Genomic DNA, 17424 nt, shown 5'->3' on the forward strand with positions numbered 1-17424 from the left:
TTTAATGTTTAAAATAAAGTAAAATAACAAAAATTTTTTCCACATCTAATTTCAAAAAAAAATTTAAGGATTATTTCAAAATATAATTTTTTCTTGTGGTACTGGGGATTGAACCCAGGGCCTTGCATATGAGGCAAGCACTCTACCAACTGAACTATATCCCCAGCCCCTCAAAATATAAATTTTAAAATAATGTTAAGACAAAAGGAAACTCAATAAATAAGAAAAGATATTTTTAAAAAATTGGGCTGGGGATGTGGCTCAAGCCGTAACGCGCTCGCCTGGCAAGTGTGCCGCCCGGTTCGATCCTCAGCACCACATACAAACAAAGATGTTGTGTCCGCCGAGAACTAAAAAAATAAAGATTAAAAAATTCTCTCTCTCTCTCTCTCTTTAAAAAAAAATAAATAAACCAATCTGGATAACATTTATATATTAAAAAAATATTTATGGGGGGGCTGGGGTTGTGGCTCACGTGCTCACTTAGCACAGGTGAAGCACTGGTTTTGATTCCCCAGTATCACACACAAAAATAAAGGTATTGTGTCCATCTACAGCTAAAAATATTAAGAAGCAGCAGCAGCAGCAGCAGCCCCTGCTGCCTGTAACTTGGGGGACTTTCCAATGTTACCTACTGATCAGATAATGGAGGCCTATCAGTTAAGGACCGGGAGAAGGCTGGTACCACCAAAACCATCAGACTGAGGTCATCCCTACATACCTTCCCCTCACTCTCCAGATGGCCTGCATCCTCCCTTGATTGTTTTGGTCCTGGGGACTGAACCCAGGGGGTTGGTTAACTACTGAGCCACGTCCCCATCCACCCTCCCTTTTTATTTTGAAATAAGGTCTCACTAAATTGCTGAGGCTGACCTTGAACCTGCCATCTTCCTGGCTCAGCCTCCCGAGTTGCAGAGTTGCAGAGATTACAGGCGTGTGCCCCTTGCCTGCTCTCCTTGAATGCATATCCTTCGCTTTTCTATAAAATCTGTGCCTTTATTGACACCTGCTGAAAAATTCACTTCCATGACTTGTGCCAGGGACTCATTGATCCTGAGTCAAGCTGCCCTCTCTGTAAACTCCTTTGGACCCTCTTCTGGAGACACCAAAAGAGGTGTTAAAAAAAAAAGTAATATTTTTTCTCTTAGATTAATTTACAAGTAATTTTTTCCTCTTAGATTAACTTACACATGCAAATATGCACTTGCCGGGCTGCAGCGGCTGTGTGTGGTTATGTGACTGAGGCTCAGCTCCGCTCCCCCACATGGCCCAGCTGCGCGGCGGCGAACTTCACACGCCCAGCGGCGGCCGCGGGCGGAACTTTCCGAGGCCGGGTTCCCACTGGGGCAAAGGGCCCTCCCCAGGCACCCTCCTTCCGGTTGCCCTTAGTAAAGATGGCGTAAAAAAGGCGTCATTGCCGGTTAGCCTGCGGCTTCGGTGCCCTCACCCAATGTAGACTGCCTTGTCCCCGCCCCTTGACTTCCTCCCGTTGGTTACTCCGGAGAACCAGTCCCAGGGACGGCGACGATGGCGGTAGCGATGGCGGCTTCTCGCAGTCTCCGCAACCTGCTGATGCGGCGTGAGTCACTCCGGACCTGTGTGGGGTCCACGACTGCGTCGCGCTGTCAAAGCAGCCGTAAAGCAGGAAGGCTGTCGGGGTTACCGAGGGTCCGAGCTGCCCGAGGAAGGGCTGTCCCCTGTTGCAAGCTTGCGCCTCGCAGTGTGGAGTCGCTGACAGCTTGTCTCCATCCTGGGTCATGACCCACAATAAGTGTCCCCCAATCTTACAGCCCGTATCCCTCTAACCCTAGGTCTCCGAGGGCTTGTCTTCTCCAACCTAGAGTCACAGAGGTGTGTGTCCTCTGCTCTTGAAGATGTGATGTCCCCATTTGGGGGTCTTCCTTTCTCTCTGCAGGGCTCACAGTACCTGCCCAGCAGGTCTTCAGTGTTAGCCTTCGCCCCATGGGCTCTGCTGCCCAAGAGCAGGCCTCCAGAGCAGCCCCCTGCGAAGCCTCAGGCCACAGCTATGAGTCCCTTCTGGTGACACCTGCTGAGAAACACATTCTCCATGTGCAGCTAAACCGACCAGACAAGAGGAATGCTATGAACAAGGCCTTCTGGAGGTCTGGCCTGTAGATCCTGGAGGAAGGGGCAGCGGTAGAGGGACCGGTCAGAGTGGCCTTGGGAGAGATGGACATCAGGGCAGGGGGTTTGCACCCCAAATGTAGGCCTTCACTCCGTGCTTCTCCACAGAGAGATGGTGGAATGCTTCAACAAGATAGCTCAAGACTCTGACTGCCGGGCTGTAGTGATCTCAGGTGCAGGAAAGATGTTCTCTTCAGGTACTGTGCTCCCAGCACCCTGCTGCTGACAGAGCAGAAGGAGTGCTTCTTCATTAGGGTTTTAAGCAGACTCTAACTTAAATTTTCATCAAATTTTTTTAAAGGCCTAATTTAAAACACTCAAATATAGAGGGCTGGGGTGTGGCTCAGCAATGGAGTGGTTGCCTGCCGTTCATGAGACCTTGTGTTCCTTCTCCAGCACCTCTACTAAAAAAAAAAAAAAAAAAAAATGTTATATAGATGAGTCCAACAGAACATGACAGAGTCCTAGGCCCTGAAGTTTGGGTTTCTGTCATGGATCTGTGATCTTGAACAAGGCACTTAACCACTCTGAATCTATTGCTGTGTTAACCAAGTGTGTTATCATAAGAATATGTGTTGGGCAGGCTAGTGGACATCTGTAGTTCTAACAACTCAGGAGGCTGAGGCAGGAGGATTACCAGCTTGAGGCCAGCCCCAACACCTTGACAACTTAATAAGACCCTGTCTTTGAAAAAAGAAAAGGCTGGGGATGTTGCTTAGTGGTAGAACACCCCTGGATACAGTCCCTGGTATTGTAGGGCAGGGGGGAAAACCAGGTATTGTGGTGTACACCTGTAATCTCACTGACTTGGGAGGCTGAGGCAGGAGGATTACAAGTTCAAGGCCAGCCTCAGCAATTTATTGAGACCCTAAGCAACCTAATGGACCCAATCTCTAAATAAAGTATTTTTAAAAAGGGCGGGGTGGGCTGGGGATGTGGCTCAAGCGGTAGCGCGCTCGCCTGGCATGCGTGCGGCCCGGGTTCGATCCTCAGCACCACATACCAACAAAGATGTTGTGTCCGCCGAGAACTAAAAAATAAATATTAAAAATTCTCTCTCACTAAAAAAAAAAAAAAAAAAAAAAAGGGCGGGGATCTGGCTCAGTGGTTGAGTACCCCTGAGTTCAATCCCTGGTACTAAAAACAAAAACAAAAAAATGGTCAGTCACCTTGTGCCAAAAAAAAAGATGAGGTTTCATTCTGGCTCTCATCTTTCAACTCCTGGCTGATTGTGGCTATCTCTTGACCTGTGTTTAACAGCAAGCCCTTGAAGGTCAGAAGAAGAAATTCAGGGTCACAGTGATCCAATGATAGAGTGGACCTTGTGATCCAAGGTCCTATTCTCTGCCAGGATTGAACTCAAGAATGCTCTACCCTGAGCTACATCCTCAGTCCTTTTGATTTTTTTTGTTTGTTGTTGTTGTTGTTGTTGGTACTGGGGATTGAACTCAGGGACACTCAACCCCTAAGCCATCTCCCCAGCCCTATTTTATATTTTATTTAGAGACAGGGTCTCACTGAGTTGCTGAGGCTGACCTCAAACTTGCAATCCTCCTGCCTCAGCCTCCTGAGTCCCTGGGATCACAGGCATGCATCACCACACCCAGCAGAATCCTTGATCTTAACCACTGCAACTGTGACCCAGGTGACTGTGGGGCTGGTTAAAAGCAAGGGCTCAGGGGAGCGGGTGTGACAGAGGGAGAGTATGTTATTAGCACAGATTAGGCCCTGGGTTCCATCCCTAAAATCAGAAGAAAAAAGAAAGGGCTCTGGCATTAGGCAGCCCCACTTCTACCACTTGTCATTGTCCCCTCACTTCTCTGCTGCTGGCTCCTCATCTGAAGAATATGGATATCCCACCAGACCAATCTCACTGGGTTTATGAAGATTAAATGAAAGGAGTTGCAGAACATTCTTATGTGCCCAGCGTTAACATTGCGACCTGTTTATTGCTGTGGCTTCACGGGGGTGAGTGGCAGCAGGGTTATGAAGGATGTTTAGAAGTTCTCAGCGACTAACCTGCAGTGTTCTTGCTTTGGAGGGGGACACTTGGTCCCAACACCTGCGCCCTTTATTTCAAGCAGTGGCAATCGCCAGCCTCGGCAGGTCCAGGGCAGTTAAACCAGAAGAACTAGGGAGAAGCGGGGCAAACTGCTACTTGGGAGACTGAGGCAGGAGGATGGCGCATTTGAGGCCAGCCTTGGCCACTTAGCATGACCATGCCTCAAAATAAAAATGAGGGTTGGAGTTGTCACTCTGTAGAAGATTGCCCTGTGTAAAGTCCCTAGTCACACTCACACACACACACACACAGACACACACAGTGGAAGGTGGTGTCGCAAGAGGCCGTCATACTGGGCTTGTCCTAGCTCTTGATGAGTCATTCAGGCTCCTCAGATGTAGTGTGGGAGCCCAGAGTCGCCAGCAGGCTGGTCAGTTGCTGTGACCTCTGCTGAAACGGAGCACACAGCAGTGGTGACTGACGCCGCTGCCATCCAGCTTCTGCTCGGGCCTCTGGGGCTCCATCTCCACAACCTTGTAGCCCCATCTGCCTTCAGAAGGCTTTATTGTTGTTATTTTGGGTGCAGGGTGCTTGACCACTGAACCCCATCTTTACCCAGAGGTGCTTGGCCACTGAACCCCATCTCCAGTCCTTTTTACTTTTTATTTTGAGGTAGGGTCTCACTAAGTTGCTGAGGCTGGCCTTGAACTTGCAGTTCTCCTGCCTCAGTCCTGGGGGTGAAACCCGTAGCCTAGAGCGTGCAGGTCAGGTGCTGTACTACTTAGCTGTACCCCCGGTGAGGACTTGGTGTTTTATTCTAAGAAAGTGGGATGGAAGGGAAGAAGAGGGGGTTCTAACCTGACTCCAGGCTTCACAGGCTGAGTGTGGGGACTAGCTTAGGACAGGTGGGAACGGGGGACCAGGAGTAGAGTGAGAGAGGATGGCTGGGGGGACAGAAGTCAAACTCAGGATTATCTTGAATGGGAGCCATAATATCTGCTCCATCTGGGTCTTGCCTTCTGAGGCAAGACCACCACCATTGACTCACTTCTGCCATAAACCTTGAGTCCGTGCCCACCTGGGATAAGAGGGGGATGAGTCTTCTGGAGCCAGCTGTGTGATCCCGGGGGTTGAACTCAGGGATGCTCAACCACTGAACCACGGCCCAGCCTTCCCCTTTTAAAAATTTTGAGTTGCTTGGGCCTCATTTGGTTGCTGAGGCTGGCCGTGAACTTGGTGATCCTCCTGCCTCAACCTCCCGAGTCACTGGGATTACAGGCGTGTGCCACTGCACACAACCAAAACCTCAGTTCTACTCACAAGCTGGTGGGACTTTAGGTGAGTGTGCCACCTCTCTGTGCCTCAGTTTACCCACCAGCAAACTGGGGGCGTCCTAGGGTCCACCACACTGGGTGGCTGGGCAGTGCCTTGGTGGCAGTCTTTGTTCAGCTCACACTCAAGGCCATCCCCTGGGAGTCTGTGGGACTTGCCTTCTGTACTGTGCTGATGTGGGGGTTCCCACCCATGGTGTCTGGGTTCTGGCCCCGGCCAGGAGGTGGGTGGGTCCTGGTGGGCTGGGCGAGCCTCCACCTGCCTCCTCTTCAGGTATCGACCTCATGGACATGGCTTCAGACCTCCTGCAGCCTGAAGGGGACGATGTGGCCCGCATCAGCTGGTACCTGCGTGACCTCATCAGCAAATACCAAGAAACCTTCAGTGTCATTGAGAAGGTGACTCTGGGGGCTGGAGGGCATCCTCTGTGGCCTCTCTCTGTGGCCCACCCTGACCCTGACCCTCCCATTCCCTTCCAGTGCCCCAAGCCTGTGATCGCTGCCATCCACGGGAACTGTATCGGAGCAGGTGAGCCTGGGCCTCCTGCCGCTACCCGCTGCCAGGGTGCCCACGCTGGCTGGCTCGTGCCCTTCCACCTGGGCCAGTGGCCCCCAGACACAACCAGTACCCTTAGACTTGGCCCCCAGATGCCACCCCAGGTCCCGCAGGGTGATGTTCAGCTTCCCTGCCCCCCCAGGTGTGGACCTCATCACCGCCTGTGACATCCGCTACTGTACCCAGGACGCTGTATTCCAGGTGAAGGTGAGTTACCCCTAAGCTCCTGCCTCCGGGGTCCTGCACACCACTGGGCAGTGAGCCGGAGCAGAGCAGGGCCAGGGTGGGCCAGGGAGCCTGCCCTCGGGCCTCCGGGAAGAGGGTCGGAACTGAACCTTCCGAAGGGAGGCTAGGCCATAAGGAAGCCAGTGGCAGGCGGTCCCGGTGAGGTCAGGAGCCGGGGAGGTGGGGTGTGGGGACGAGGTGACCCAGGCCGGAGGCTGGGGTCACTGCTGAGGGCCTGCAGGAGAGGGTGGGGGGCAGGATGGAGACCCTTGATGTGGTAAAGGGGTCAGGAAGGGCGTGGCTCTGGAGAAAGATGTGGCAAAGGGAAGACCTGGAGGGCGGGGATCAGGGCACCTGCCTGGGTGTGCGTGTGGCGGGGGAGCCCCTGATGGCGGTGTCCTGGGAGGCACCCCTGGCAGAATAACCCTGACACCTCTGTGCCCCCAGGAAGTGGACGTGGGCTTGGCTGCCGATGTGGGGACACTACAGCGACTGCCCAAGATCATTGGGAACCAGAGGTGGGTGCGGTGAGGGGACCCCGGGAGGGGACCACAGGGCATCTCCCAGATGACAGCCGTCTCTGACCCACGCTTCCCTTTTGCAGCCTGGTCAACGAGCTGGCCTTCACCTGCCGCAAGATGATGGCTGACGAGGCCCTGAGCAGTGGGCTGGTCAGGTGGGTGCGGGAGCGCCAGGCTGGGGCCCGTGTGTCCTCAGCAGGATTGTTTCCTTTGGGGGCCAGCACCCTCCTGTCCTCGGGCCCTTTTACTGGGGTCCTCTGTGAGCGGCCACACCCCATCCGCCCTTCCCCAGTTGCCTGTCCCGACCCCTCTTGTCCCTTCGTCGCAGCCGCGTGTTCCCGGACAAGGAGCTCATGCTGGACTCGGCCTTAGCCCTGGCGGCCGAGATTGCCAGCAAGAGCCCGGTGGCCGTGCAGAGCACCAAGATCAACCTGATCTACTCCCGCGACCACCCAGTGGCCGAGGGCCTCAACTACATGGTAAGGCCCAGACAGCCGGTGGGGCTTGGGCTGCGCGTGCCTGTCCTCTGATTGGTGCGCGCGAGCCTCGCCTGTGCTCTGATTGGTGGCCCTCTCTGGGCAGGCGACCTGGAACATGAGCATGCTGCAAACCCAGGACATCGTCAAGTCGGTGCAGGCCATGATGGAGAAGAAGGACGCGAAAAGTGTCACCTTCTCCAAACTCTGAGAGCCCTCGGGTCCCCAGCCTGCGGCACCTGGGGTCCGGCTTCTCTCTGCAGAGCGGATGGGAGACGGTCTCCGAGTGTCCCTCAGTGTATTGCCTGCGACACCGATTTCAAGCCCAGGGCCTTCTCTTCGCTCTTTGGACAATAAAACATTATAAAGAACCTGTGTCTCTACTGGGAGAGGGCAGGTGGCAGGGCTAAGATGCCCCCGGGCTCCAGGGAGGGCGGTGGTGAAGGTGGTTTAGGGATATGGCCCGCGGGAACGGTGACCTGCAGCTGCCGGTGGCCAGGGCCAACAGGACGTCCCGGGAGGAGGGAGCCGAGGTTGTGGGGTTCCCTGGGCCTGAAAGCCCCCAAGAACCCACCCCTGGTCTCCTCCCTGCTGTTGGGAGCTGTGCCCACTGTCTGTGCCTTTCACTCCCCAGCGGAGGGGACCCCCTGCTGGAATCTGGCAATCTTTGGCGATAGGGGGATGGAGCCCAGGGCCCCCATATGCTGGGCGGGCGCTCCACCGCGGAGCCCCAGCCCCCCACTGGGTTTTCTTATGGTATATAATCCCAGCCTCCCTGGTTTATGTCTGGAATGAGTGACGAGACCAAACATTAATTGTGCGCCCTCTGCATGCCAAGCCTGCTCTGGGCATTTATTAGTTTAGCGATTCCTTTTAAGGATCTATGGAGTTGCTACTGTCACTTCTGTTTTAGCCCCAGGAAAAGGGGCGAATCCGGGGTAAGGACCCGGGACGGCATAGCCGAGAAGTTGTGGAGGCAGGACCGGGCCCGGAACCCCTGGCTCTGAGTGGGCTCTCACACACTGTCCCGAGGACACCTCATACTGTGGGGACCTGCCGGGCACCAGGGCTCGGGTCACCACCCTTCCACAGAGTCGGGAGCTCTGGCTGCTCCCACCGCCCAGCTGTCCAGGCCACTCCTGCGGCCCTGCCCTGGCCCTGCCGCCTGGTCCCACCCTCCCTCTGCCAACAGAGTCTGGGCAGGGTTTTATGGGCTCTGATAAGGTGAGGCCGAAGTCTACGAGCACTTCCTCTTTGTGCCCGGGCAGGTGGGGACGGGTGTCCACCAGGAAAGCCAGTGTGTGCTCAGGGATCCCTGGGAGAAGGACCTCATGGCCCTCCCAGCCTGCCACTCCCTTTGCCTCTGCTATAAGGGCCACCCACTGCCTGCCACCTGCCACTTTCTCTCTCCTCTAGCTCCTCTCTAGCACAAGCCACCAGCGCAGCCTCTGAAGATGGCCTTTGTCCCTGCGCCGGGCTACCAGCCCACCTACAACCCGGTGAGATGCCAGCCAGGCCCCACCCCAGGCCTTGGCTTAGCTCCTCTCCGAGCCACACTCCAACCCGTGAGGGACCCCCAACCATCAGGCCCCCCATCATGATGCTCAGGCTTCATCCCCCAGTTTCCTCACTCCAGTTTCATGTCCCCTGCTTGCGGGACCAGAAGGGGTTTCGGTGAGGGGGAAGGGCTGCGACTGTCCCATGGCCTCTGACGCCCCTCACCGGCCCATTCTTCAGACCCTGCCCTACAACCAGCCCATCCCCGGCGGCCTCAGCATCGGAATGTCCATCTACATCCAAGGAGTGGCCGATGAGAAGATGAAGCGGTAAGTGGACCCCCACCTCGTCCCACCAGGCTAGGCTGCAAGGGAGCTGGTGCTGTGGCCCACCTGTAGGAGCTTTTTGCCACCTCCAAGATGAGAGAGAGGGAGGAATGGAGGAAGAGAGGAGAGGGAACTGCCAGTGCAAAGGCCCTGTGGCAGCCGGGTCCTGCCCTGTTGGAATAACTTCTGGTGTGATGGGCAGTGTGGAAGGTGCTCTGACCTGGGCGTTCCCAGCTTCTCTGGCTGTGGGTGGGGAAGGACTGTCGGGGTCCAGGAAGGAGCAGAGAAACTCCAATGGATGTCAACCAATGGATGTCAACTGTGACCACAGGAGTCCCCAGAGCAAATATTTGAAGCTGGGAGGGGTGGGGAAGGTGGCCTCGAAGGAGCAGCGAGCCAAGGGGCTGCTGTGGGAGTCGATCTCTGGAACTCCAGGTCACGACCTCCTCTCCTGGCTTGGTCAGTAGTGCCCGGGGCAGAGAATGTGGGGACAGAGCTCCCTGGAGGGGTCCCTGTGGGCGGCAGGTGTCCTCTGGGGAATCAGCCCTTTGCGTCTCACCAGGTTCCAGGTGAACTTTGCCGTGGGGCAGGACCCAGGGGCAGACATCGCCTTCCACTTCAATCCCCGCTTCGATGGCTGGGACAAGGTGGTCTTCAACTCACAGCAGGGTGGCCGCTGGGGCAACGAGGAGAGGAAGAGGAGCATGCCCTTCAGCAAGGGGGCCCCCTTTGAGCTGGTGTTCATGATCATGGCAGAACACTACAAGGTCTGGCTGGGCGCCTCCCTCAGCCTCCGCCCCCCCCCAGCCTCCACCCTGCCCCCCTGCCTCCTCCTTCTTCCGTTTCTTTCTTTCTTTATTTGGTATCAGAATTGAACCCACATCCCCAGCCCTTTTTTATGTTTAATTTAGACACAGGTTCTTCCTAAGTTGCTTAGGGTCTCACTGTGTTGCTGAGGCTGGCTTTGAATCCCAATCCTCCTGCCTCGGCCTCCCGAGGTGCTGGGATTGCAGGTGTGTGCCACCGCCCCCAGCTCCCTTTCTTCCTTCTTTCTTTTCTTCCCTCTCTTCCTTCCCCTTCCTGCCTCACTTTCCCTTTCCTTTCCTTCTCTTCCTGCCTATTCCACCTCTTCTTGCTGCTTCCCTCCTTCTCCTCCCTCGGCTGCTGACGGCCTTCCTCACCTCGGGCTCCGAATGCTCGCAGATGCAGACTTTCGCTCTGTCTGCTCCGCGCTCTGGACACACACGAAAGGAAGCCCCAGGCACAGAGAGCGTGTGGTGTGTCCCGCACCGTGCAACGGCGTCTCCTCCTCTTCCACCAACCCCGCCTCCGTTATTTAAAAGCAGATCCCAGACATTATGTCATTTCATTCATAAATGTCTCCATTTGTAAGAGCATAGACACAATGCCACCGTCATACCTAAAAGGGAAGGTTCTTTCTTAATATCACCTGCCTGTTCCAGCCGGCTCATAATGTTGTTTTGCAATGTGTCTGATCCAGGTCCAAAGAGGGTGGGTGCCTGCAGGCTGATCAGTCACACGTAGGGGTTGTTTTGTTTTGATTTTGGTATCAGGGATTGAACCCAAGTTCACTTAACCACTGAGCCACATTCCCAGCCCTTTTTATTTTATCTTTTATTTTGAGACAGGGTCTCATTAAGTGGCGTAGGGCCCACAAAGTTAAAGAGGCTGGCCTCGAACTTGTGATCCTCCTGCCTCAGCCTCTCAGTTGCTGGGATTACAGGTGTGCTTGCCTTTGATTTAAAGTATGTACACAGCCAGCTCTGGGCCACTGCCTTCCATTTCTTGTCTCACTCACCATGTTGTGTGGCTTGGAGCCCCTGGTTGGTGACCTCAAATGGTTGTGCAGGGATCCCTGGCCTCTGCCCTCTGACCAGGTGCCCTGTTGTGGCCAATCTCCTTGCGCGGGTTCTCCTGGACCAGATGTGGTGGGAGACCCCCAGGCCCAGGTTTTTGTTGACTTTGTCTGAGCACCAGATTTCTTCTTCCTCTCCTTCTCCTCCTCCTCCTTCTCTTTCTTCTTTTTTCCCCTGTACTGGTGATTGAGCTCAGGAATGCTTAACCACTGAGCCCCAGCCCCAGCCCTTTTTTAAAAAATATATTAATTTTTTTAGTTGGCTTTATTTTATCTATTTATTTTATGTGGTGCTGAGGCTGGAACCCAGGGCCTCCCATGTGCTGGGTGAGCCTCTACCGCTGAGCCCCAGCCCCAGCCCTGGCCCTTTTAATTTTTTCATTTCAAGGCAGGATCTCACTAAGTTGCACAGGGCCTTGCTGATTCGCTGAGGCTGGCCCCAAACTTTCGATCCTCCTGCCTCAGCCTCCCAAGCTGCTGGGATGACAGGCGTGGAGCCAAATTCCTAACCCCGGCATCTGGGCTGGGATTGTCCACGCTTAGGTTCCAGTTGGCCACTCTACACCTATAGCCTTTGTTTTCTTGGGCAATGGGAAGGATCCCTTGAGCTGTTGAGGTCCCTTGTGGAGGAAGTGCCCAGTCCCACGGAGCTGGATCCTGGCCCTGTGCCTGTCACTTAGCATCATGATGGAACTGGACGCCTGAGCTACACCGAGCAACGGACCCCAGTCTCCACCTGCCTCCAACACACCCTGTCACGTCGGGTTGCATCTCCCGACCAGCTCAGATATGAGCAGGTTCCCAATTCACAGATGGGGAAACAGAGGCTAGAGGTCACACAGCCAGGGAGTGTCAGAGCTAGACCTTAAACCCACTCATCTGGTGCCAAAGCCAGGCCTCGGGCGAGTCCTCTCCTGATCTCCTTCTCCAGCTAAACCCTCTTCTCTGGACCCTCCGTGACCTGACTTCTGACCCCAGCTTGATCTCTGACCCCTGGACTCCAAGGTCCCTGAGGCCCAGGCTCTCCAGTTACCTCCCTGGGACACTCATGACCCCAAGTCAAAAAGAAGACACCTGTTCCCCGCTCCCTGCTCCTACCTGCCCCAGGTCCCCGTACTGACCCTTCTTGTCCCCGCCCCAGGTGGTGGTCAACGGAAACCCCTTCTACGAATTTGGACACCGGCTGCCCCTGCAGATGGTCACCCACCTGCAGGTGAATGGCGACCTGCATCTTCAGTCAATCAACTTTCTCGGGGGCCAGTTCACCCCAAATCAGGTGCGTGCTGGCCCCTCCCTTATTTGCTTCTTTCCTTCCTTAACCTGTCCCCACCATCATTCATTACCCAAGTGCCTGCTCTGTGCCAGACAGAGACGTCATCCAGTGGTCAGGACCCCAGGGGACTTGAGAGAGAAAAGGAAAGACTTAGTCACAGGGTCACAAAGAAACAGCTTCCTGGAGGAGAAGGTGTGTAAACTGAGTCAGCAAGTGAGATAAGAATTTATGAACAGCAAACACATTCACGACAGGTTGCTTAACGCCATTTGTCACCTGGGGACCTCAATCAAAGCCACGAGCTGCCATTACATGCCCGTCAGGCCCTCAGGAGCATTCTGTGGGCAGACGGGTGGCCCAGCTGGCCCTCCCACATGGTTGGGAGTGCGGCAGACACAGTGTCCTTGGAAAAGAGCTGGCGAGCCTCAGAGAGCTGGCACACCACACTGTGATGGCCAAGGGACGGCACTCGGTGAACAGTAGGCAAAGGGCCGCCATGCACCCCAGCACCACCCCGGCAGCCCCATTTACAAAAGCCCAGGGCTAGGGCAGCAGCTCAGGGGCAGAGGCTTGCCCAGCCAGCGCGAGGCCTGGGTTCCATCCCTGGCACCCTCAAAAGAAACAAGCCCCAGAGTCAGAGCTGCCCCCGTGTTCCCCAACAGGTGACTGAGTACACAAGGGTCCATCACCCAGAGATGGGAGGAACGGTCAACAGCTGCACATAGCAGCAGGGGGCTCTCCTTGTCCAATATGGAGTCCAAAAACACACAGGCAGCCTCAGAAGAAGGGCACGGTGGCATAAGCAGCTCAGGAGGCTGAGGCAGGAGGATTGCAAGTTTGAGGCCAGCCTCAGTAATTTAGAGAGGCCCTAAGCAACTTAGTGAGATCCCATCTCAAAATAGAAAATAAAAAGGGCTGGGGATGTGGCTCAGTGGTTAAGCACCCCTGGGTTCCATTCCCAGTACCCCCCCCCCAAAAAAAAAAAGAAAAGAAGAAAGAAAAAGCACAATTTTTTTTTTAACAGTTGAAAAAGCACATTTTGTTTCCAGGGGTCTCAAGAGATGTAGGATCAAATCACAGGAAGAAGAACTCATTGTTGATCTCACTTTGGGTTGTGTCACCCATGAGGAGGCCAAGGGACAGGGTGGGGAGGGCACACAGCCACTGCCACATCCCTTTAATCCTCCCAGTGACTGATGGTGGTGAGATGGGGAACTGAGGCCCAGAGAGCTTTAGTAATGGGCCCAGGGTCACAGAGCGGGTAACAGGCGCAGGGCCTGCTCAGGGCTCTCCTGCCTCCTGTGCCTCTCCCTGGGCAGCACCGATTCGTTTCCAACAGGAAAACAGCTGTGCGGCCATTTTTAAAAGGCTTCAGAACAGGGACGGAAACCAGAGGTCGAGGCAGAAAGGAGGCAATGAGAGAAAAGGAGGAGGAAACCCAGAGAACGCGGGCTAAGGAGGGAGGGAGGAAGGTGGTCTAGGCAGAGAGGTCTCCTGGCCTGGGGGACAGGGAGCTCCGGGAGCCTCCGAGGGCCCCACCTGCCCAGTGCTGGGCACATGGATGAGGGGCCATGGCGGCTGGAGATGGGGTGATGGGGTGGCTCGAGAGGCCGGGCAGGGGTCCCGAGGTGCTTGGGCTGTGAGATCCGGCCTCTGGGCTGAGAGGGCAGGACTGGGGACCGAGGACCCTGGGCAGCAAGCAGGGAGCAGAGTCTTCAGCCACTGTCCTGAAGGTCTGGGGGAGGCTCAGGGGAAACCGGGCCCTGAACATGGCGAGTTCCTCCCAGAGGCAGTCATCTGGGGCCAACCTTGAACTTCAGAGACCCCTGCATGGTGGCCATGGTGGCCATGGCTGCCCCGGGGCAGGCGCCCTTGATAACTTCTGTCCTGAATTTGGGGTCCTAATCATTTCCTCTTCCTCTCTCTGCTCCCACAGGGACCCATGGGCCTGCCACCTCACCATGTAAGTACCTGCTGGGGCCAGGGCTCCCCGGGGCGGAAGAGGAGCAGCCAGGGAGGTGTGTGGGTGGCCGAAGGACCGGGGTCCCTTACCTCCCCACCCATCCCTGCAGGGTCCCGGGCCCAATCATCACCACCTGGGCAGCCTGCCTGTGAGTACGGGGCTGTGTGACCGTCAGAGGGATGGGGACAGTGGGGGCACACTGGGGGGCTACGGCCAGTCCCACTAACCCAGGGTGGAGAAGGACGTGTGCACAGCGGTGGGGGGGGGGGGTGTGTTCTGGCATTTGTCAACTGTCATGGAATAACATGGCTGCCTCCTCCCATTCACAGACCATGATGGGACCCCCTACCTTCAACCCGGTATGGCACCCTGAGGGGCTTGGGGCTTGGGGTGGGCTGGCTGGGGGAGGGGGACTGGTGGGGGAAGGGGCTGACTGGTGGGGGGCCTCGGAGGTCAGCTCTGTGGTGGGTGGAGGGTTTTGAGACTGGAGGTGGGAGGGGTGCAGGAACCTGCTTGGGGACTTTTCCCAAGAACAAAGAGGGCTGCACGCTGAAAACGTGTCTTTGGACCTGGCTTTGGGGGACTTGCGTGTGGACGGGACCCATCTCTCCTCCCACAGCCTGTGCCATTCACAGCGAAGCTGCAGGGGGGGCTGACGGCCCGGAGGACCATCATAATCAAGGGCTACGTACTCCCCACGGCCAAGAGGTACAGAGCCGAGGTCCAGGGGGGCCCCGGCCCTCCTCCCTCGGGGACCCAGGAGTCCAGGCACCCATTCCTCCTCCTTGGAGACCCGTCTGACACTCCTTCTCTGTCCTCAGCTTTGCCATTAACTTCAAGGTGGGGTCCTCGGGGGACCTGGCTCTGCACATTAACCCCCGCATAAGGGAGGGCGCCGTGGTGCGGAACACCTGTGTGAGAGGCTCCTGGGGCTCCGAGGAGAGGAAGGTCGCCCACAACCCGTTTGGCCCTGGCCAGTTCTTTGATGTGAGTCTGGGGTCTTGCTGGCAGCTCGGGAGGCGGAGGCAGGAGGACCACAAGTTTGAAGACAGACTCAGCAATTTAGCCAGGCCCTAAGCAATTTAGCAAGACCCTGTCTCAGAAAAATAAATAAATAAAAATAAAAAGGCCTGGGGATGTGGCTCTGAGGTTAAGTGCCCCTGGGTTCAATCCCCAGTACAAAAAAAAAAAAAAAGAGAGAGTCTGGGGTCCCCTCCCCCACTTGCTGGCAGAGCCTCTGCCCTGCCCTGGCCTCACGCCTGCCTTGCCCACAGCTGTCCATTCGCTGTGGCACGGATCGCTTCAAGGTCTACAACAACGGCCAGCACCTCTTTGACTACTCCCACCGCCTCCCGGCCTTCCAGACAGTGGACACGCTGGAGATCAATGGCGACATCACCCTGTCCTACGTTCAGGTCTGACCTGCTCTTGGCGAAACTCCTGGAAAGACAGGATTCCCCAGGACACCTTCCTAACCCCTAATAAAATCTCTGAGGGTGTCTTCTGTGTGGCTCCATCGCCTCCCTCAGCTCTCCCCAACTGACCGCCTGGCGGACCACCGCCTACCTACCTGTCACCCATTCTTTCTCTCAAGGTGTGGGCAGCAGTGTGTTCTCTCTCTCTCTGTTTCTGGGGATTTGGTGGCTAGGGCTGGCTTTGAACCTGCTGATCCTCCTCCCTTAGCATCCCCTCCCACCCCCACCCCTGGAGCTGCTGGGATTACTGGCATGTGCCACCACACCCTACCCAGACGGGGTCTTTAGAGGGATCCCCCCAGCTGTCTCTTGGAGTTCAGGTTCTCGGGAACCCAGTGGGAATGCAGGCAGGGACCTGGGAAGGGGACATCAGGGCTGAAGCAGAACCAGACCATGGGGAGGCGTGAGGGGTGGGTGGGTGACAGGTCAGGGGACTTGAGTAGAAATCAGGATCCACCTCTGGGACAGGGACCTGGGGAGGAAACAGGTATGGGGCAGGAGAGGAGCCAGGAAGGAGGGGATGGGGAGGGGAGGGAGACACTCTGCAGGTTAGGGTGACTTCAGCTACGTGGAGACTACTGCGTGTCTGAGGCGACTTCCTGGGTGATGGGGCATTCCATGCCCTGGATTCTGCAGTTTTATGCATTTGCCAGAACTCGATGAAAGTACGCTGAAGATTCGTGCATTTTTTAAAAAATATTTATTTTTTTTTTAGTTTTCGGCAGACACAACATCTTTGTTGGTATGTGGTGCTGAGGATCGAACCCGGGCCGCACGCATGCCAGGCGAGCGCGCTACCGCTTGAGCCACATCCCCAGCCCCTCGTGCATTTTTTTTAAGAGTTCTTTTTCTTTTAATTATTTTTTTCGTTGTAGATGGACACAATATCTTTATTTTTATTTTTTAATGAGGTGCTGAGGATTGAACCCAGGGCCTCATGCATGTGAGAGAAGCACGCGAGCCACAACCCCAGCCTAGATTTGTGCATTTTGATAGTATATTAATTTTGCCACAAAGGAAATTATTGTGAGGTTGGGCATATAACTCAATGGTAGACTGCCTGCATGAGGCCCCCGGTTCAATCCCCAGCAGTGCCAGAAAGCGAGAAGGAGAGAGAGAAAATAAATAAATAAATAAAATGAAACTTTTTTAAATACTGGGGATTGAATCCAGAAGTACTTTACCACTGAGCCATATCCCCAGACCTTTTTAATTTTTTTTTTAAATTTTGAGACAGAGCCTCACTAAATTGCTGAGGCTGACTTTGAACTTGAGATCTTCCTGTCTTAGCCTTCTGAGTCACTGGGATTACAGCCTGGAGTTCCACGCCCCACTACTTTTTAAACTTTTGACACTGAGATAAGAACAATTGGGGGCTGGGGATGTGGCTCAAGCGGTAGTGCGCTCACCTGGCATGTGTGCGGCCCGGGTTCGATCCTCAGCACCACATACCAACAAAGATGTTGTGTCTGCCGAAAACTAAAAAATAAATATTAAAAAAAAAAATTCTCTCTCTCTCTCTCTCTCTCTCTCTCCCCTCTCTCACTCTCTCTTAAAAAAAAAAAAAAAAAAAGAACAATTGGAAAAATATCCAAGATTTTAACAAGTATGTAATTGGCATCTCATGAAAAATTAGAAAGTATAAGTTCTTAAAAGTTATAACCACTGGACTGGGGCTGTAGCTCAGTGGTAGAGCACTTGCCTCACATGTGTGAGGCCCTGGGTTTGATCCTTAGTACCACATAAAAAAATAAAATA

At 55.0% G+C, this 17424-nt stretch overlaps 2 protein-coding genes across 2 annotated transcripts; both read left to right on the top strand.

Annotated features, from left to right (window-relative positions):
- The first annotated feature begins 1440 nt into the window (after positions 1 to 1440).
- ECH1 (enoyl-CoA hydratase 1) lies at positions 1441 to 7627 on the top strand. The gene is made up of 10 exons (XM_081273754.1): positions 1441 to 1579; positions 1916 to 2123; positions 2254 to 2342; positions 5753 to 5877; positions 5959 to 6007; positions 6177 to 6241; positions 6707 to 6777; positions 6864 to 6935; positions 7109 to 7259; positions 7363 to 7627. The coding sequence occupies exons 1-10, from the start codon at positions 1528 to 1530 to the stop codon at positions 7465 to 7467; spliced, it is 987 nt and encodes a 328-aa protein (XP_081129880.1). The 5' UTR covers positions 1441 to 1527; the 3' UTR covers positions 7468 to 7627.
- A 149-nt stretch (positions 7628 to 7776) lies between these two features.
- On the top strand, positions 7777 to 15695 carry LGALS4 (galectin 4). Its single transcript, XM_081273755.1, has 10 exons — positions 7777 to 8755; positions 8994 to 9082; positions 9642 to 9846; positions 12097 to 12231; positions 14165 to 14191; positions 14301 to 14339; positions 14521 to 14550; positions 14811 to 14899; positions 15013 to 15178; positions 15466 to 15695. The coding sequence occupies exons 1-10, from the start codon at positions 8711 to 8713 to the stop codon at positions 15610 to 15612; spliced, it is 972 nt and encodes a 323-aa protein (XP_081129881.1). The 5' UTR covers positions 7777 to 8710; the 3' UTR covers positions 15613 to 15695.
- Positions 15696 to 17424: the final 1729 nt, after the last annotated feature.

Source organism: Spermophilus citellus (genome assembly GCF_964194105.1).
Source record: "Spermophilus citellus genome assembly, chromosome: 18".
Lineage (NCBI taxonomy): Eukaryota > Metazoa > Chordata > Mammalia > Rodentia > Sciuridae > Spermophilus > Spermophilus citellus.